The sequence below is a fragment of the Ochotona curzoniae genome, unplaced genomic scaffold, assembly GCF_017591425.1.
Source record: "Ochotona curzoniae isolate NIBS_2020 unplaced genomic scaffold, NIBS_Ocur_1.0 contig_21, whole genome shotgun sequence".
NCBI lineage: Eukaryota > Metazoa > Chordata > Mammalia > Lagomorpha > Ochotonidae > Ochotona > Ochotona curzoniae.
The window spans coordinates 3,753,765-3,774,948 of record NW_024465322.1 but is presented as its reverse complement, the minus strand read 5'-3'; the positions used below and the strand labels follow the sequence as shown (position 1 = coordinate 3,774,948).

At 50.6% G+C, this 21,184-nt stretch overlaps 1 protein-coding gene across 4 annotated transcripts in view; it reads left to right on the top strand.

The window, feature by feature from the left end:
* The window catches only part of SLC26A5 (solute carrier family 26 member 5), a 28,335-nt gene extending 9,833 nt beyond the window's left edge, over positions 1-18,502 (top strand). For 2 of the 4 annotated variants that reach the window (XM_040971385.1, XM_040971383.1), the window contains 13 exons: positions 1,003-1,155; positions 2,038-2,120; positions 6,501-6,648; positions 7,771-7,884; positions 8,412-8,489; positions 9,154-9,249; positions 9,694-9,800; positions 12,546-12,615; positions 13,579-13,671; positions 14,658-14,765; positions 15,729-15,929; positions 16,860-16,914; positions 18,309-18,502. In XM_040971385.1, the coding sequence (XP_040827319.1) occupies positions 1,003-1,155; positions 2,038-2,120; positions 6,501-6,648; positions 7,771-7,884; positions 8,412-8,489; positions 9,154-9,249; positions 9,694-9,800; positions 12,546-12,615; positions 13,579-13,671; positions 14,658-14,765; positions 15,729-15,929; positions 16,860-16,914; positions 18,309-18,502 (1,500 nt within the window). Of the gene's footprint in view, positions 1-1,002; positions 1,156-2,037; positions 2,121-6,500; positions 6,649-7,770; positions 7,885-8,411; positions 8,490-9,153; positions 9,250-9,693; positions 9,801-12,545; positions 12,616-13,578; positions 13,672-14,657; positions 14,766-15,701; positions 15,930-16,859; positions 16,915-18,308 lie in introns of all 4 variants that reach the window. The other 2 variants (XM_040971382.1, XM_040971384.1) reach the window with 2 other exon arrangements.
* The last annotated feature ends 2,682 nt before the right edge of the window (positions 18,503-21,184 follow it).

The following is a 21,184-nucleotide window of genomic DNA, read 5'->3' as shown; positions in this document are numbered from 1 at the left end:
GAGTCCACCATAACGAGGCTTTCCGAGCAGCGTGTTGTCAGGGCCACAAGTCTCTACTTGGATTCCAAGTCCCTGCCCCCACTGAGATTAAAAACAAAAAAAAATCAAAGGAGAGACATTCAAGGTAGCACGCAGGTGCACGGACAACAAAGAGAGCTGCCCCACGCAGAGGGCTCCCCCTCGTGAAGGGCCCATGAGGAGAGTGCATTGGAAGCAGCCAGAAACCAAAAGAAGGGGGAAAAAAGGGGAAAGTTCATTTCCACAGGACACCACCACTTTTATGGGATAGGAGGTGGTGCCCTAATTGAACAAACAAATGGAGTGTAGTTGGGGTGAAATTGATGTGTGTACACAGGGGTTTCCGGAAGTTTCAGAATATTTCACTTCCGTATGGTCATCCCGGCATCTCCTCCTTCCTAGTCCCAAATGAGACCCAGGTGCAGCATGGGAAACGGAGTGTTCTGGAACGATAGGTTAGGGGTAGCGTTATTGCAGGGCTGGTGGAAATGGGGAGAAAAATCTTCTGACTCAGCTGTTCCTGTCTCATCTTCCTGCCCATTCCCCCAAATCAACATCCCAGAGAAGCAGTGAACCTTCGAGTCGCGTTTCATTCACACGTGATTCTGCCTTCTTTTCTCTCTCTCTCTCTCTCTCTCTCTCTCTCCTGTAAACTGCTGAATCTTTTCCTGATGCTTGTTACTCAAGATAACCCAGTATGACTTTTCTCAGTTTTGTAGAACACCACACTGAGACATGGCGCCTCTTTGAAAAAAACACTCCCCTGGCGAGTTGCCTGATGGGAGTGAGGGTGGCAGTGCCCTCCCTAAGGAGAGCCAGGCCAGCCTGAGAACCAGGCATCTCAGCAGCATCCTGGCACCGGGTGGGTGGGTGGCTGGGTGGGTGGCGCTGTGGGCTGGGTGGCCGGCCGCATGAGGGCGCTCTGTCTCTGTGTGCTCCAATGGCTGTTCCCGATGTAAACACGCAGCGTTCACTGTGTTGCAGAGTACAGTTGCTGTGTTGCAGAATATTAAAAACCTCAACGTGTGTTCCCTAGGCGTCGGTCTCATGGTTTTTGGTTTGCTGTTGGGTGGCAAGGAGTTCAATGAGAGATTTAAAGAGAAAATGCCGGCGCCCATCCCTTTAGAGTTCTTTGCGGTAAGTGATCAGGAGGCCCTCACTGGGTCAGCGCCTGTGGTCACACACACACGCACACACACGCACACACACACACACACCTTTTGTTCTTTCATATTGCGAGTGTTTGGCATGGATGAAAGACAAACGGAGCGAAATGACTAACGGTCAAAGGGAAGTTTTAACAATTTACTGACAAAATTCTGAACACAAAGATTTTTGAAATCTACATGGAGACCAAATATGAGTCTGTTTTTTTTTCCTTAAAATTTTACTTTTGTTTGAAAGGCAGATTTACAGAGAGAGAATCTTCCATCTGCTGGTTTGCTCACCAAATGGCCGCAATGGCTGGAGCTGAGCCAGTCTGAAGCCGGGATCCATGAGCTTCTTGGGGGTCCCGTGTGGGTGCAGGCCATCCTCTGCTGCTTTCCCAGGCCATAAGCAGGGAACTGGGTGGGAAATGGAGCAGCTGGGACTCAAACCTGCAGCGCCCATGTGGGATGCCGACCTCACAGACAGAGCCCCCCCCCCCCCGGCGTGCTGCGCCACAGTGCCAGTCCCTGAGATGATTTATTCCTCATAGCTCAGCCAAAGACTCCTTTCACCTTCCTCAAAGGCAAAATCAAGCCCTGAGAAGTTTGGGGTCCCTACGTGTTACACTCCACCTGTCGAACACTTCAGCAAGGAAGCAGAGACGAAGTAAACGGGGAGCGAGTCCAGGCCACCAGGAAACTGCAAAGTCCCTTGTGTGGGGTAGACCATTAAGACAAGCGAGGCTTGTTGGCAGCTCCCAGTCAGTCTTGGGGTTCAGTCTGCTGGACTCCCCTCCCCAAATCTCGGAAGCTCATGTTTGGCTTAAGTCTTTCCTTCCTCAAGGCGCTCTTGAACTTGTGTCTGTTGCAGGTAGTCATGGGGACGGGTATTTCAGCTGGGTTTAACTTGAAAGAATCGTACAACGTGGACGTCGTTGGAACACTCCCTCTGGGGTAGGCGCTTGAGTAACAGCGTGTGGTTGAATCATCAGATCTGTGGTTTCCAGCTCCCGTGTTCGTGTCCTTGCGACGGCCTTGGAGGGCAAGGATGCGTATTGCCATCTAAACTAAAACCTTCCATCGTAACCATTTGTACGTGTGCAAGCAAGCAATGCTAAGTATATTCCCATGCGTGTCAAACAGCTCTCCATAACTCTGACCTTGCAAAGCTCAAGTTCTACGCCCCTTCAACACTTCCTGCTCTCCCCACCACCTGCCCCTGCTCACTGCTGGGCATGCCTCTGTAATGAATTGACCTGCTGAAGGGTGTCTCGTGGGAATGAAACCACGCAGTAATTGGCTTATTTCACTCAACACAGTGTTGTCAAGATTTTGTGTGTGTTTAGCGTATGTTTTCTTGCTTCTGAAGGTGCCTACTGCTCCATTGCAGGTGGGGGGGCCATCCAGCCTCTCTCCGTCTGCCTGTCCGTAGGCACGTGGGTGACCCCCACCCCTTGGCTGTTAGGAATAAGGCTGCCATAGACATGGGTGTGCGAAAGCCTTTGAAACCCTGCTCCCAGGCACGGGGGTTGGTCATGCCCAGTTGTGGAGTGGCTGGGTCATTTGATAGCTCTGTTTCTGTTTTTAACTTTTCCAGGAAGCTCTATACTATTTTCTGTAGCATTTTGTAGGTGATTTCTGTTTTAGTGGTGGTGGTTGGTTTCCTTTTATTTTTCTAAACTGACTGGTTTTTTTTTTAAAAAAAACCTGTGCTTGCGTGGCATAAGAACAAAGCACAGAAAGACCTAAATTGTCGTCTGCCACTTCCTAGCCATGTGACCCTGGACATGTCATTGCCCTTTGCAAGCTGTAGTTTCCCCTGCCACGTAGGCATGGGAACGGAAACTTTAGCCCATGGGCCTCGACTATGTTACCGAACTTGGTGTTTTTAAATTTCGTTGTTGTTTTAAGGGAATAAGAGTGGCTGCCACGGCTCGTCTTTCCCCGCTTACTCTCTGGTTGCCTTCCTGCCTGTCTCTGTGTATCTCTCTCTATGCCTCGTTCTTCCTCCCCCCCCTCCGTTTCTCTCATCACCTTCTCTCTCACCCGGAAGAATACAGTCGCCGGTTTGCCCTGATGTTGAACATGGGCCGACCTCCCCGTGTTCCACCAGGTCTCGTCCTCCGGCTCCATCCAGTCCCACCCAGGAGGCAGGGAGAGCAGAGTTTGCACCGTAAGCCAAAATTCAGCCAGTGGACAAAGTACTAGAAGAGAAAGTGTACCCTATACTGAGCCACAAAACAATGAATTAATATCACGAACATGTCATTTGCAATGACTCAATGAAAGGTTTTAACACAACCGTGTATATTGCTTTCCTAGTTGGACTTACACTTTTATGTCCATTGTCTTAAACCGTATTGACACGGTTCCTTATTGTCTCCATGTTACAAATTTTTTTTTTAATTCTCATTGATTCAGCAAGTGTGCCTTGAGCCCCCGCTGTGGCCTAGGCATACAACAGTCACGCAAGGGAAAATGTCCTGACCCCCACGCGCGTTTTGTTTCTCTGGTGGAGACAGTCAACCAAGAAACACTGAGCAGTGCTAAGAACACACACACACAGAAGTGAAGCCGGGTAAGGGATCGGAGGGATGGGGTTGCTCTTCTAGGTAGAATGTCAGGCAGGTGATACCTGAGCAGTAGGAAGCAGGGTTAGCGAGTCCCAGCCTGGACCTCGAATCGCCCTTGCGCAGTCTTTCCATTAGCTCACACCTGGGACTCAACACGGTCACGTGATCAGCGCGCCAGCCTTTGACTGGATCCAGTGGCTGGTCCTACTTAGTTGCTAAGTTACAAAGGATGTGCTGAATACCTAAATGCTGTGATAAGTAATGTGTAGATTTACTCAAAAATGTTACGTGAGCGCAGTTGATGCCTTAAGATTCGATTGTTGCAATAGCCGCTATCTGTACACCCAGGGGACAGGGGTCTTTCTGCAGGCTACTCGCTGAATTCTTTACCTAGTGAAGGTTTAAGCCTGCTGTGATCAAGTCCACTGAAAACGTGTTAGCAGAAAAATCGGAAGAAGAGGGAGGGGGAGAGCCAGGGTAGGAGGTATCATTGCGGGCTTAAAATCTTGTATATGAAGTGTGTAAAATTCCTTTCTCTTTCAATAAGGAATAACTATAAAATTATAGCTAAATTATAACTATTCTATAACTATAAAATATGATAGTATAAAATCCATATTTCATCATAATTTCTACTTAGTGCCACCTTTTCCCTATTGTATACACAAAGATATTGTTTTCTTTCCATATGTGAGGGCTAAATTTTAGAAAAGAGAGAGAACTTGTCTTAGAAACCTTATCTTTCTGAAATACTCTCAAAACCAAGCAGGTAGTAAATGCACACCTAATACTTGTATTCATACCATTTTAGTCATCTGTGGGTTTTATCATTGAGTAACAAACCACCTCAAACTAGTGACTTAAAACAACAGCCGCTAATGGACTCCGACTTGTCCGTCTTGGTTGAGCTCAGCTGGTTTTGCGTGCTCACTCGGGGGGACGGCACGTGTCTGGGGCTGGAGGATCCAAGAGGAGGACCTCATCCTCCTGTCGGACAGAACTCGGTCAGAGTGGAAGGAACAGGGCAGGCCGCCCGCCACCTGCTGTCCGCATGGCGTCTCCGGCAGGCATCAGACTCTGCCAGACGCGCTACTCAGGGCAGCGAGACGAGCAGGGACTTGGCCCAGGTCTCACAGATTTTGTGCAGTATCATCTTCACCCCATTTTGTTGGTCAGAGCAAATCACATTGCCAGACTCGCGGCAGCCCCAGAGGAAGGAGGTTCCAGATGTGGATGGGAGAAGCAGCATGCAACAGAATCGTGCAAAGAGTGACAGGTGGCCAGGCTCGAAACCAAACTACCACCCTGACCTTGGAGGAGAATAATTGTATAGCCTCGCGTTGCCCAGAAAAAACCAACTGACAAAGACTCAGTGATGGCCATGTGTCCTAATTTTGTATTTACTTCTCAGAACTTGTTGCAAAATACATCTTTTTCTTATATTCATATCCTTCAAGCCCAAACCAGCTGCTGAGTCTTCTCTAAAAACCAAACATATTTTATGGTCAGATCCCTCTGGGCTTAACTTTCTCCTCTCTCTTGGGGAGAAAAAAAATCAGTTAAAAGTCTGCTATCATCCAGTTTTTCCCCACATAGAAATCAGGATAAGAAGGGACCTTCTAATAGCTCTGTTGTAAGGGGATATGAGACGGTTTGTTTAAAGCATATAGAGTCCAAGGGGCCCTTAGCACATAGAAGGTTTCTTTCCGTTTTCTTTCCTGGCCCCCAAAATTTCAAACATCCCTCTGCCACTTTGCGGTGGCCAAATGATGAGGAAAAATAAGGGAAGAAATACAGGTTACTTGTGATTTTTCTTGTACTTAGCAGGTGAACTGTTGATGTCGCTCTGGTTGCCTTACTTCATCATTCCTTGGTAGGAAAGAGGAATTTATACGGGTATGCTTGTTCCCAGAGATATTGGAAAAAAATTAAGTGAGCACAGAACCCAGCACGGAGAAGGAGCCCGACAGATGGCTTTTACTGTTACAGTTCTGATCATCCATCAGTGTGGTGACTGTTGCTGGTTAGCCCAAGAGGTTTGCATGGGAGTAGGGTCCTTGTAAAACCTCCAATGGCCCCTTCCCCGAGAACATTCTAGGGCACCCTTGTTCTGCTCCTTTAGGACAAGAGTCCTAACAACTGTGAGGATGGCTCGTGAGAGCTGGGGTGGGGCTCCCATTGTCGGATTCTGGGAGTCCCACTCTTGGCTGCCTGAGATTCCCAGAGTGCCCGGGGAGTGCAGTCTTGCGCAGCTGCTCTCCCACATGAAAAACTCATTTGAAGGGGTAACAACCTGGGGAGTGGGTGCTGGGCTTGGAGTTGTCCCATCAGGTAGAAAGCGGGGTACCTCTCAAGGACATCAATGTGCCTCTGAGGCAGCCATGGCCCGATAACCTCCTCATCCCAGCACCTTGGTTCAGATAGCTCGTGGCATCCGAGCCCTCCTCGGACACTCTCCCCTTCACAGTCCTGGGGCTTACTTACACCCGTGCCTGGGGCCTGAGGTGTGAGGTTACCCCCTGGGTAAATAGGACGGTACCAGATCTCTGCGGATAAACCCTTCAGGGTCTACAGACAACCCCTCTGTTGTCAGGCAGTCACCCCCTTAGCAGAGGGTGCTCCCTCGGAAATGCACCCCGCCACACACACACACACGCACACACACACGCACGCACACACACACGCACACCCCAACCTCCATCTTGGCCCTTTCTTCTCTTCTAGTCAGAACACTTGAGCTAAAGCCATTTTGTTTTTCCAGGCTGCTGCCTCCAGCCAACCCAGACACGAGCCTCTTCCACCTTGTGTATGTGGACGCCATTGCCATAGCCATCGTTGGCTTCTCAGTGACCATCTCCATGGCCAAGACCTTGGCAAATAAACATGGCTACCAGGTGGATGGCAACCAGGTAAGAACCACTGGTCTCCTGCAGCTGTTTATCGTGGGATGGCATCCTGGAAGGTACAGGGATGAAACGTATCCATCTTGGGAGGAAAAGACTAACTTTGACGATGGGACAGTTTGGGACGTGTGTTTATTCAACGCCAAAATGTTTTTCTGTTGTTGATGGGCATTATGGCATAAAGCCACAAGCAAGGAATTTCATCTGGGGGTCCCACCTGGGGGACGGGGCCCAAGTACTTGGGGCCACCATCCACTGCTTTCCCAAGTACATTTTGACAGGGAACTGGGTCGAACGTGGGAGAGCCAGGACTGGAACAAGAACTCTGAGACGTGGGATGCCTGTATTACAAGCAGTAGCTAACATGCTGTACCACAGTGCTAATGCCTCTCCCCACTTAAAAAAGAAAGAAGGAAGAGAGGAAGGAGGGGAGAAAGGGAGGGAAGAAGGTGGGAGAAAAGGAGAAAAAAAAAAAGAAAAGAAAAAGAAACATAACTTTGAAGGAAAACCTCTTCCTAGAATTCTTTTTTTTTTCCACTCCATGCAAGGCTTACCCTTGCCCCTCAAGCCTTTGGGCCTCTGGCTCACAGCTGACATCTGCTCTAGTTTCTTAGTGCCCTCACTGATTTTACAAAGGCACAGGTAAGCTGCTGAATCCAACCCCCACGAGCAGGAACCTGACATGACCGTGCCCTGGGCATTTCTAAGGGAAGACCACGTGCTCCACCTGCAGCGGGCCAACTAAACGTAGCCCAAAGTGACGTCAGGAACAGGAGTCACTGGGCCAGTGCCCATCCATGAGTGCTGACCCAGGCATCAGAGAGAAGCCCCGGACAGCAAGAGTTTCCTCCCAGATAATCGAAAGATGTTCTCCCTTTGGGATTATCCTTCAAGAAGCGAAGCATTATGTGCACAGAGAGCACGCTGGGGAGCCCAGCACGGATCACTGACACAATAAGAATTCGGCGTGTTTCTTTCCCACCACCCTCAACAATATGCCCTTACTTCCTGTTTGGAACTCATGCTTACACTGAAATGAGAATGAGGGCCCAGCGATGCCAAGGACCAGGGGCGGTCAGTGGACTCGCACATACCTCTTTCCATTTGTGTTTGTCTCCTCACGGTCAGGAGCTCATCGCCCTGGGACTGTGCAACTCCATCGGCTCGCTCTTCCAGACCTTCTCAATTTCCTGTTCCCTGTCCCGGAGCCTTGTGCAGGAGGGGACCGGAGGGAAGACACAGGTGTGTATACCGTGGGCCCCTGAACGTGGGCGACCCAGGCAGCGACTCGGGGTCTCCTGGTTCTGTTAGGTACCCACGCCAAGCTACCGTGCCTGCAGCTAGAGGCTACAGGCATTGTCATTAAGTTGGACACTTTGTTTAAATCTGCATCTTTATTTTTTAAGATATCTTTATTTTTTATTTGAAAGGCAAATTTTTTTTACAAGGAAAGATAAAATCTTCCATCCACTAGTTCACTCCTCAATCACAATGGCCAGAGCTGAGGTTCCTCCTGGTCTCCCACATGGATTCGGGGTCCCGAAGTCTTGGGCCATTCTCCACTGCTTTCCCAGGCTATAGTTAAGGAAAGATTCAGAATTGGAGCAGCCAGGGTATGAACCAGCACCCCTATGGGATGCCGACACTTGCTGGTAGAGGATTAGCTTGCTATACCACCACGCCGGCCCTGGAATCTGTATTTTCTTGATTTTCCACAACCTGTGCCGCTCAAGGCCATTGAAATCCCTCCCTTGTGTCTTTTCCTCCAGCTCGCAGGTTGCTTAGCCTCGTTGATGATTCTGCTGGTTATCCTAGCCACGGGATTCCTGTTTGAATCTTTGCCACAGGTGTGTAGCGTGGACTCGGCGTGGGGGTCTGTCTGCAGGGAGGAATCTTGCACTTCTGTTTGCCTATGATTTGAGGCTGTCTTAGGGAATGTTGAACAATAACTGCAGCCAAGGCGACAGGAGAAAGGGCCGAAGGCTGGAAGCATCATGGTGCTTCCTAATTGACCAACACCTGCTCCTCTGACCTTGGCAATGCATACTTGCTCCCCTGGATCTGCTGCTTTACCTCTGGGGACTGGCTTTGGACTGGCTGACCTCTCAGGTCTCTCCTTGACCTTCTATGATTACGTGCTTTCATTAAAAATCTGAGACGGCCTCCGTTCCGCAGATACTTGCAGTTAATCTAACAGAGACCAGGAACAATGTCAGAGAAAACGAACGGCCACGTAGGAACAGTCTGAAGCGGTTGTCCCTGGAGTAGTTGGGGAAGCTCCGAACCTCTTGGCCTCCACGCAAGGCTTGCTATTAGATGAGCCTGCCTTTCCCGGGCCCATCCTGGAAAGCCGGGTGTTCGTGGCTGCTGGGTAGCATGGAAGGTGGGTAGCAAGTGGGCGGGGAGGAGGTGTGGGAAGGACAACATGGAGCCAGCAGAGGGGACCCCGGCCGTGTGAGAGGAGGCGCCTGACCCCACGCACGTGTGTGTGTGTGTGTGTGTGTGTTGCAGGCTGTGCTCTCGGCCATTGTCATAGTCAACCTGAAGGGAATGTTCATGCAGTTCACGGACCTCCCGTTCTTCTGGAGGACCAGCAAGATAGAGCTGGTGAGTCCCAAAGACGACCACGAGGTTAACGCACTGCAGCAGCAAATGTGCTTGGTACCCCTAAAAGGGGGGGGTCACTGGCATTGTTACGTGCAGTACCCAGGTAAACTACGTCAGTATCATGTGCATGTGTGCATGTGCTTAATTCTGACAGGTTTGTGTTTGTTTTTTGAGAGAAGAGCTCCTAGCCACTGACTCACTCCCCACATGCTCACGATATCCAGGGCTGGGCCAAGACCAAAGCCGGGAACCGGAAACTCAGTCCAGGTCTCCCACGTGGGTGTCGGAATCCACTCACCTGAGCCAACTGCCAGCTGCCTTGCAGCTATAAGTCAGGAGCCTGGGACCTAGGCATTGCATCCCTCTAGGCCAAATGCCCACCCGCCCCCCTCCCTTCTAGAATTTTCCGTCCTGATCCTCCGTGGCCTTTCTGTGTGTTTCTAGACCATCTGGCTCACCACCTTCGTGTCCTCCTTGTTCCTGGGCTTGGACTACGGTCTCATCACTGCCGTCATCATCGCCCTGCTGACCGTGATCTACAGAACCCAGAGGTGAGTGGGGCGTGGCCGAGAGGACGCGGCTGGAGCGGGCCAGAGCGGAGCCCCTTGGGGGGGTCCTGGTTAGCATGACATGGTGCCCTACCACTCTTGGGGCCCGTCCACCGAACAGAGTGCCCAATGGATACCCGGCTGCTCTCCTTGGTCACAGTTGGCTCTTCCTCAGAGATTAGGAGAACCTAGTTCCCAGCACCATTGTTATGTGCCCACTGGGATGCTGGTTTCGTTTCTACCTCTTTGCTGGGGCACCAGGTGCCAGTGTGGTTTTGTCTGATGCTGAGCCCAAAGATTGATTTGTTTTGATTGGAAAGGCAGATTTACAGAGAGAGAGAGAGAGACACAAAGATCTTCAATCTACTGGGTCACTCCCAAAATAACTGCAATGGCCAGAGTTGAGCCAATCCAAAGCCAGTACCCAGAGCTCCCAAGCAGGTGCAGGGACCCAAGGCTTTGGACCATCCTCTCCTGCTTTCCCAGGCCATCAGCAGGGAGCTGCATGGGAACTGGAGCAGCCAGGACACAAACCAGCACCTAGATGAGATCCCAGCGCTTGCAAAGTGAGAATTTAGCTATTGAGCCATTGTGCCAGGCATGAACAACTAAAAATACTGTTTAGGACCAAAAAAAATTGCCATTAAGATAAAAAGAAAACATTTCATAGAACAAGACAAGATTTTTTAAATAATCTGTGTATTTATTTGAAAGGTAGAATGACAGCGTAAGGGAGAAACAGAAATCTTCTCATTTGGTGATTCGTTTCCCTAAAGAGCCAGCGCTGAGCCAGGGCTGGGTCAGGGCTGCGCCAGGGCTGCACCAGGGCTGCGCCAGGGCTGCGTCAGGGCTGCGCCAGGGCTGGGTCAGGGCTGTGCCAGGGCTGCACCAGGGCTGTGCCAGGGCTGGGTCAGGGCTGTGCCAGGGCTGCACCAGGGCTGCGCCAGGAGCCTGGAACTCCATCTTGGTCTCCCACAGACGTGTCAGGGGCCCAGGCACATGGGCCTCATCTGCTGCTTTGCCAAGGGCACCAGCAAGGAGCTGGGTTGGAATTGGAGTTGCTCCCCCAGAGAGAAAATGGGTGTTTTCATCTCCAAAAAGGACAGAAAAGCGTTGAGAAGATACATGGTTCTAAACTCAGAATAAGAAGTGACTTTTATCCCAAGGTCGGACATTGCTGCCCTTGGGTCCCCGAGAGGAGTTTTCCCCAATTTAGTACAGAGAAGTCAATATGATTTCTACATATCCGCAGTGGATATTAAGCCTAACAGGATGACACAGTTAAGAAGCCCAGGCATGGGCCTGGCGCAGCAGCCTAGAGGCTAAAGTCCTCACCTTGGCATGTGCCAGGATCCCATATGGGCACTGGTTCATATCCCGGCTGCTCTACTTCTCATCCAGCTCCCTACTTGTGGCCCGGGAAAGCAGTCGAAAATGTTCCAAAGTGTTGAGGCCCTGCACCCACGTGGGAGACTCAGAAGAGGCTGCTGCCTGCTGGCTTCAGATCAGCTCAGCTCTGGACATTGCAGCCACTTGGGGAGTGAATCAGCGGATGGAAGATCTTTCTCCCTCTGTCTCCCCTTCTTTCTGTAAATCTGCCTTTCCAATCCAAAGAAATAAATCTTTCAAAGGAAGATGATGCGGAAGCCTGGGCGTGTCGGAGGGCTGCGGTCCCATGTCTGACTTCTGACCAAGCTCACTACCCCGGGTACCCTGGGAAACAACAGCATTGGTGCATATAATTTTTTAAAAAGATTGATTTATTAATTTGAAGGAGTTGAGACAGCGAGCTTCCATCCACAAAGGCTGGTGCTAAATAAATACATAGATCTTAAAAAAAAATAATAAAATTCCTCTGTTTTCTTTACTGAATAGTTTTATGGTTTCAGATCACAAATTTTGAAGTTGGACATAGTTTTTGCTTTTAAATGCTGTGTCTTTCTCCCTCGAGCAGTTAGCAACAACTGGTGAGTGTTTGGGGTTCTGTTTTCTGTTGGCCGTTCGGCCGGGTCTTGGAACTCCAGCTCTTGGACACTTGTTCCCGTGCCACTGGCTCCTCCAGCTGAAAGCAGGGCACCTTGCGGAGCTGGGTGCTGGGGCCTTGGCTCTGAGCTTCCACTGCAGATGCTCAGCTCCCGTTAGAACATGATGAGTGTGGAGACGAGCACTCCGCTTTGGCAAAGAGCTCGTGGGTGCCAGGAACGTGACGGACATTAGCCTGTGCCCCCACCAGCATTTTGTAATCCAGATTACACCCTGAGGGGTGCGCCAGCCTGTGGATGATGCACATGGCAGACGCCCCCAAGAAAAGCCTATGGGATTCCACAAAAGGGGGTTTTCTTGTCCCTGATGTCATTAAGGAACTTACAAGGACTGAGCCTTTTCTGGGAGCAGTGATGTTTGTTCTTGAAGAAATGGGGGTCTCAAGGCCTTGGACGTGGCCAGGGGGACCCATCCGTCCTCTGCATGGTATAAGCCGCACCTGTGGAAGTCAGCTCCACAGCCAGAGGGATCCCAGCATCCCTGCGTGCGCTGCGCTGCATCCCACCAAACTTCCCGGCAGTGATATGATGCACTGGGCATGTGCGTGGGGCGAGGGCGTCCTCTATACAGGCCCCAGACGAGGATCTAGTGTTTCCTGCCCGCCAGGGAACCCACGCGTGACATATTAGGCTTGCTAAGCTGCCACACCTAAATCACATGCGGTGCCATGCCGCAGGGGTGGCTTAACGCTCTCTCTGTCTCCAGTCCGAGCTACAAAGTCCTTGGACAACTTCCCGAAACTGACGTGTATATTGACATAGACGCGTTTGAGGAGGTAGGACCTTCCTTGGTGGCTTAAAGAGGCGGTAAGCGTGTGGTGTGTGGTTGGCCGAGCTGCGCGTTTACACGGAGTTAGTGCTCAAAGCGCAAAGTGGGAGCTTCCACTGCCCGCCAGGATTGAGTGTTCTGCGTCATGGTGCATGCCCAACCCAACCTCCCAATGTTGTTTTTTTCCCCCCATTTATAAATGGGTGGAAAATCACACACACAGCATAGAATTAAAAGAGAGATCTGCAAAGGCTGAGATGTGGCGTGCATGTGCATGGCTTTCTGACAAGTCCCAACCCAGTGGAACTGTGAGTGGTGGGACAGTGCCGCTGTCCCTGCGTTCTGTTTGGTCCTAGTTGAGCAGCGCCTCCCTGTTGCCACAGCTCTGGATGTTCACTTCTGTGGACTCTCGAAGACTGTCGCAAACAAAACCTTTCAGAGCGATCCTTTGTTCCCATTTGTTCTGCCGAGTGCTGTGGAGGGCCTTGCCAGGGTTCCTCTCACCAGTTTGTCATTGCTCTTTTGTCAGTGCAAAGGACGAGGTGCTGGGTCACTGGTTCCCACACTGCGCCCTGGGAGCTCGGTGCACCTGTTCCTTGCCAGACTCCTCCCTGCAGCCTGTGAGCCAGTGCGGCTGTGGCTCTGTCACCTTGACCTTGACCAACAGGCTTCCCAATCCCCCAACCCTTTCCTTCCCCTGGTGGAATACAAGCGTGCTTCAAGCACCTCGTGGACAAAGTGGGATTCAAACAGGAGTTGGAAGCACCCTCGTGTTTTTCTCTTCCTTCTGTGTTTCCTGGCGCATGATGGCCCAGTTTTTCAAAGTTTCCTGCACAGTGATCTCTCTGCCCAACACAGCCCAGAACTACTTAGCATGCGCTTTCAAACCGCAAGAAGGGGGAGCCCACGGCAGCTCTGAGTCTGAAAGATGGCCGGGCGTTAAGGTGACACCTATGCTTTCACTCCTCAGATCAAAGAAATTCCCGGAATAAAAATCTTCCAAATAAACGCCCCAATTTACTACGCCAACAGCGACTTGTATAGCAACGCGCTAAAGAGAAAGGTGAGTCACGCACGCGCGCATGTGTGTGTGTGTGTGTGTGTGTGTGTGTGTGTGATTCCAGCGCCGGGATTTGGCCTGATCAGAATGTGGGGACCTTGTCTCTGTTCACCCTCTCTCATTCTCGCTGGGCTTTTCCCTCCTGCCGTTCCCGGCCCCGCTCCCTCACCTTTTCTCTTATGATAAAATACACATAATTGTTGAATGTCTCTGTTTTAAACATTTTCAAATGCAAACCCCAAAGAGTAACACAAACTGTATCCACGTGATGTGACACCGTCATTACCACTCCCCTCTCTTACAAGACCAAAAATGGAATGAAAACAGAAGTATGTTCTGGGGCCAAAATTATCAAAATTTGAACATGATACAAATCTCACAATATAAATTTCCCTTTAACTTCCTGAAGACTTGCTTAGGTAATTGGATATTTTTTTTGCACCAAAGAAAATTCTTCTTTTAGCTCCCCTTCCCATAAACTTTTTTTTTTTAAATGTATTTTTTTTTTTTTTATTGGAAAGGCAGATACACAGAGAGGAGGAGAGACAGTGAGGACGATCTTCTGTCTGATGATTCACTCCCCAAGTGACCACAACGGCTGGAGGAGCTGTGCCACTTCAGCCCCCTGCTCAGGCACCTGGAAAAGCAGCCAAGGACAGCTCAGGTCCTTGGGTCCCTCGCACCGTGTGAGACCTGAGTTCAGTTCCCAGACCCTGGTGCTGCCCCAGACCAGGCGCAGTAGCACCAGACGTTATCGCTGTTGAGCCCACGTCGAGAAAGCAGTGCATGGTTCACTGCCACGCATGCCACTCTTGGTTTTTTCTGCTGAGCGTGTGTGTGTGTGACTGAGCTCAAGACATCGGAGGGGGAGGCAGAGCAAGTGGCATGGACAGCAGCTTGGAGGCAAAGCTCCAGATGGAATGGCATGTGGGTCAGCCTCCGGGGGCTGTGCAGTGACTTGGTGTCTGTCTGTCTGCCCCTGTGGGAAGACCGGCGTGGACCCAGCGGTCATCATGGGCGCCAGGAGGAAGGCCATGCGCAAGTACGCGAAGGAAGTCGGAAATGTGAACATGGCCAGCGCCATCATGGTCAAACCGGTGAGTGGCCTTCTCATGGCCATCGTCCTTTTTGTTTTTCTTTTAAGATTTATTTATTTATTTATTTATTTATTTATTTATTTATTTATTTATATTGGAAAGTCAGATATATAGAGAGGAGGACAGGAAGATCTTCCAAGAGTCAGGAGCCTCTTCCGGGTCTCCCACACGGGTGCAGGGTCCCAAGGCTTTGGGCCGTCCTCGACTGCTTTCCCAGGCCACAGGCAGGGAGCTGGATGGGAAGCAGGGCTGCCAGGACACGAACCAGCATCCATATGGGATCCCGGCATGTACAAGGCGAGGACTTTAGCTGCTAGGCTACCGCGCTGGGCCCTGCTGTTGTCCTTTTATTAGTCCAGAATTAAACACAGAGTGAAGTGCCTGAGCCAGAAAAAGTTAGAGATGGTCCACCCAAGTACACTTTAATAACAAATGCACCTGATGAGGTCAATTAAGAGGATGGTATGGAGAGGAGTAAAAATTGTTGCTTTAAAAAAAATTAAAATGTGGTTAATTAAACTACCACTAGGGAAAATCAAATCCAATACCAGAGTGCCCCCCACTTCATATCACTCTGTCATTCTGTCGCTCTACATTTCAAATAATTTTTTTAAAAAAGTCTTGCAAAATTATACCATCCCTTCATGAATGTTGTCATCAGAACAAAGATTTTGAGCCAAGCACAAATGGTAAAGCAAGTTAATCCTTTGCCTGTGGCACTGGCATCCCACATGGGCACTGGTTCGAGTCCTGGCTGCTCCACTTCCATCCTGCGCCCTGCTTATGGCCTGGGAAAGCAGTGGAAGATGCCCAAGGTCCATGGGCCCCTGTATTCATGAGGAAGACCCAGCAGAAGCTCCTGGCTTCAGACCAGCTTTTCCGCTGTGAAGTGGTGCTTTTTTTCGCAACACCCCCTAATGTAAACTGCTGCTGGAGCTTTGCTTGTGTCCAACCATGGCCCAGGACGCAGAAGTTGACGGGGAAAATGCCGCCAAGCCCGACGAGGACGACGGCGAGGTGAAATTCCCTCCCATCGTGGTCAAGAGCACGTTCCCGGAGGAGCTGCAGCGCTTCATGCCCCCGCGCGACAACGTCCACACCATCATCCTGGACTTCACGCAGGTCAACTTCATCGACTCCGTGGGCGTGAAGACCCTGGCGGGGGTAAGCCACCCGCGAGCGTGCCGCCAAGGTCCCGGTGCCCGACCCCGGCCCAACCAACGAGCCTGCCTTGTCCACTTCCCCCCCTTCCTTGTCACTGTTCTTGGCTCTTCCATTATGGAGAATCTCTAAAATGTACCACAGTGGCCAGCTAAGGGGGAGGGATCCTTATAGAGGGGTCGGTGAGCTTCAACGATGTGGCAAGTGTGGTCTCTCTGCTGCCCCCACCCCCGTCCTTGTCCCATTCAGAAGCCCAGCTCTGTCATCCCGTCTTAGGTGCCCTGGGATCCATCTATAAATGATGCGCTAAGACAGAGGGACCACAGAGCTTCTGTGTATCACTCTGCAGCTCGGGATATTTTCCCCAGAAGGAAAAGGCTTCTTTGAGCTCCTGCCTGCGAGCAGAGCGCGCAGGAAGAGGCAGCCCCACCTCTGGGTGGTCGCGCAGCAGCTCATGGTGGCAGATGGGGGAACACATGGCGGGCGTGAAAGTAGAGACAGAACCATGAGCAGAGCTTACGCTCAGACCATCAGTGCCCACCCTCCGAGGGCACAGCCAGCAGCAGCCCTGCCTGCCTCCCGGATGCCAGCATGAGCCTCTGCCTTTTACTTACCCCATCAGCCATCATCATGAGGGCGTCCGGTCCCCACTTCTCCGAGGCGTTTTGGAGGGAGGCAGGTCCTGCTGTAACCCCTGCCACCTTCGCACCCCGCTGGAAGATGGCAACCTTTTTGGTAACCCCCCTCAACTTCTCCCTTGTCCTGGCTCAAAGCAGAAGAAACACAGTTCTTTTTGACTTTAGCCGACGATGTGTGGTTATTACAAAGCGGATGAGTCCCCAGAATGTCCGTGTCACTCAGATACACACGCCTGTTAGTAGACTGTCACGCAGCCCGGGCCGGGGACCTTAAAGCACCTGCTGCTTGTTACAGATCGTGAAGGAGTACGGAGATGTTGGCATCTACGTCTACTTGGCAGGCTGCAGCGGTGAGTGGGCGCCAGGACCAGCTCTGGCACTTTTTTTTTTCTTTCATTACTTTGCACCTATCCTGCTGGCAGAAATGTTTGCCAGTGGTTCCTTTCCTGAGTGCGCAACAGCCCAGGGGAGACAGCTTCTGTCAGGCAGGGCCGCGGAGAACGCGGGACGGAGCGCCCCCTACAGATGGCCAACCGGCATCAGCCTCCAAAATTAACAAATGTGTTTTCCTTGGAAGGGAACAACGCTGTCCCCTTCCCCGCAATACCCACCGTACGCTGTGGACATTCAAAAGCACACACGTATGTAGTCAGTCATCACAACACGTCATAAAAAGACAAGACATGGGCCTGGCTAAAGTCCTCGCCTTGCACGCACCTGGATCCCATATGGGCGCCAGTTCTAATCCTGGCGGCCCCGCTTCCCATCCAGCTCCCTGCTTGTGGCTGGGAAAGCAAGGGAGAACGGCCCAAACCCGTATGACCCTGCATGCCCATGGGAGACCTGGAAGCGGCTTCTGGCTCTGGTTTAGCTCAGCTCCACCTGTTGTGGCCACCTGGAGTGGGCCTGCAAAAGAAGATCTTTCTATTTCTCCTTCTATCTACTTTTTTAGGATTTTTTTTATGGGAAAGGCAGATACACAGAGAGGAGGAGCGACAGAGAGGAAGATCTTCCGTCCAAAGATTCACTCCCCAAATGAGCGCAATGGCCGATGCTATGCCAATCCAAAGCCAGGATCCAGGAACTTCTCCCGGGTCTCCCACACGGGGGCAGGGTCCCAAAGCTTTGGGCCGTCCTCGACTGCTTTCCCGGGCCACAAGCAGGGAGCTGGATGGGAAGTGGAGCTGCCAAGATTAGAACCGGTGCCCATATGGGATCCCAGCGCGTTCAAGGCAAGGACTTAAGCTGCTAGGCCACGGCGTTGGGCCCTATCTAACTTTTCTAATTAAAAACAAAAAGTCAAATCTTTGAAACAAACAGGAACCTCTATACAATAGCATGGCTTATGCAACAAATAAGAGGTAGAATAATTACAAAATAACTTCAAGGGGAGTTCAAAAGTTTCGTTGGAAATTGAATTGAAAGCTAAGTTCTTTGTTGGATGCCAAATGTGTTTCAAAATGCAAGTAGAATTTGTTTTTCTTAATTCCTGTGAATTCTTTGGAAACCTTCTGAGACACGCAAGTGATGAAAATAATATTTAAATGTACTTACATTTGCCTCGAGAAGTTCTGGAAGAACGCCTGTGTTGTCCCTCAGATTGGGGATGTGACACGACAAAGGTGGGACTGGGGTGAGACGCCAAGGGCAGTTTCCCTGACTCAGCTCGGTGAGGCTGTGGCTTTTGTTTCAAAGTGAGAGCGAGTGGGCTGACTGGTTTTCCCTCTTTCCCTTTCTGTTCTAGCCCAAGTCGTGACTGACCTCACTCAAAACCGATTCTTCGAGAATCCCGCCCTGAGGGAGCTGCTCTTTTACAGCATCCACGACGCGGTCCTGAGCAGCCAGGTCCGGGAAGCCCTGGCCGCACAGGAAGCCCTGGCCGCGCCTCCCCAGGAGGATATGGAGCCCAACGCCACCCCCAGCACTCCGGAGGCGTAGCCGGCAAGGAGCCCAGCCTGGGCCCGGGAGCCTAAGTTACACACGCTACGCGCTAGGCTCTTCCTTTTTCTGCGTGAGTAGTGGGTAGGCCAGGTTTGATTTGAAGGGTGAATGATGCCTATGTAGCCAGATGTGTCCTCCTTGTGCTTTGCTTCATTGTGCCTCTTGCCTGCCTTGACGTGTGCTGACAATCCTGTGACTCTTTGGCGTCGTGTTTGTACACCAAGCACTTAAAAAAATGCACTTAAAAGCAAGTAGCAGATGGGATTAGCTCCTTGCTTTGGTATTATAACCCCTAGGCAGGGGACGGGGAGCCTGGAGCGGCTTAGTGCAGTGTGGACGGTCTGGAAAAGTGGACAAGCACCAATAGGAAAATAGAAGCATTACACTTCCCCCACTCAGACAGTCCTGTTGCCCCTCTAGCCCTTACTGTCCCGCTGTGCACATACGGGACACCCAGAAAGGCTGCAGCCGGACAGCCAGCATGCCACTCATGGTGACCCTGAAATACGGGTTATGTTACATCACTGAAACAGCCACAGGCTTGAAAAACTGGGACTGAATGCATGAATGCACATCCTTCCAGACCTTTTTCTGTGCAGATCTACATTTTTCACCAAAGACATAGCTGTGTAGCATTTTGTGAACCCATTAATTGTGGTCAACAATCTATTTTTCTTATTCCAGGACATATTTACCCTATACAATATTGAAATTTCCCCAAGTGTTCCCACATTTGCAGTCAGCCCGTCCAAACCCTTCTCTCCCCTGAGCTCACGCTGCGACTGTCCCAGGAAGTACTCTAACACAGTTCTCTGTTCCTGGATTCTTTTTGCCACGGCCTCAGCTTGTTAAGGAGGCTGGGGCCGTTGACTTGACGTTTCGTCTCGTCCATCCCTGTGGCAGTATTTAGCTGGTTCTTTCATTCCCTGAGCCACCAGCAAGCTACCACTGCTAGTCAAAGTCTTTGTGGATGCGTGTTAGACGTTTTGTGCTAGAACACATCATAAAAGTCTCACATCCGAAGACACGCCGTTGTCCAGCTGCCCTGCCACTCGCCGCGCTAAGGCAGACCGTTGGTCGGCATGCAGCTGAACAACCAACCAGCTTCTCTGCCTGGTTCTCCACGTGTTCCTCTGACGGTGAGTGAATGTCCACTTTTCCATTAACCCGTGAGCATCAATGACCAGCCACAGCTCAGTCAGCATTTTTAAGTGTTATCCTCAAAAGACAGAGGAAGTTGAGAGCTTGGTTATTTCCACTATCGCTTTCAGATTAAGGATATAGTCAAACAGTGACCAACTAGGGTTTGAACGGTCTCCTCTTTGACACAATTGTGGTCTTGTGGCTGTGTGTGGTTTTCATGCGCTCCATTCTGTTCTTATTGCCCGCACTGCTGTGACCATGGCCAGTAGGAATCCCTAGAAGCTTTTGATGTAGCTGCTAAATACCATGTTTAAGAACTTAACCTCAGGTAGGACTCGGTATCTTCCTTAGAAGTCCACAAGAGTTAATTCTAACTATGCAGAAACAGGGGATGTTCAAAGATGGGGGTCCAGAGGATCTGAACTCAATTTGTCACCAGCAGTTCTCATGCTTTCCTCTGCTGTCTGTCTAGCAGGGTCCTAGGCCCCAGCCAACCTGTGCAAAGGCTTCTCAAGAGTTTCTGCCAGCGGGGAGTATGTGTCTGCATTTTCATGCAGACATCACCATGACAGAAGCGAAGCAGCAGTCCTGGCAGAAGTAGGTTAGCATGGCCTGCTTGCAACGAGCCCCACAGTTTGGGTAAACTCCTATCACATATCTCATGACTTGACTTAGGAGGAAGGGTTCTACTTTAGATAGACTACCGACTTAGTTAATTCAGAGTAAAATTAGACTTGCACGTGGATGGCGCCTGCGCAGTCAGGTACGTCTGCACCATGCCACGGACGGCCTCCTCCAAGAGCGGGTCTTTGTACAACTTCAACTTGCACTGGAAACTTCTTTAAAGGGATTCACATCATTCCAATTGCTCAAGTAGAATTTAAGGCTTTTATAAATAGTGTTTAAACATTCATCATTGCACATTCTTTACACACGTCTCCAGCAAATGCCTTCTGTATGGTACGTGTTCAATACTAACGGTGTAGATTAATAGCACTCCGGAAACACACGTGTGTTTAACTGTTCTTTTGTAACCTGTTTGGGATAAAACTCAGTCATGTACATAAACGGCACTCAAGTCTTACTGAAGACAGAAAATGGTTTTTTTGTTGTTTTAGCTTGCTTCTGACATTTCAAAATAAAATTTCATCCATGTGTAAATAGGCCAGCATGCTTTAACTCATTTATTTCATACAGTGGAACACTGCCTGACCTTATCTTTGTCTCCTAGTCACCTGTTCTTTCTGGGTTTAGTAGCTGCCAGTATATTCCCTTCAGGCCGGAGCCAAATTCGATTCCCGTTGCCCTGTCGTGGTGGCTGTACTCCTCAGTGAGACAGGGACTGGCAGTCTGAGAAAACCCAGCTTCCCCAACATCCCACAAATCTGCTGCGCTAAAACAGTGGCTCATGTCTGCTTCCTGGAGGGATCAGGTGGCTATGAAAAGCCACTGTGACCCAACGCCCAGGAAGACTCCAAAGCATGCCAGGTGTGGGCTCTGGACGAGGTATGGTGGCCAGAAACAGGGTCCCAAACG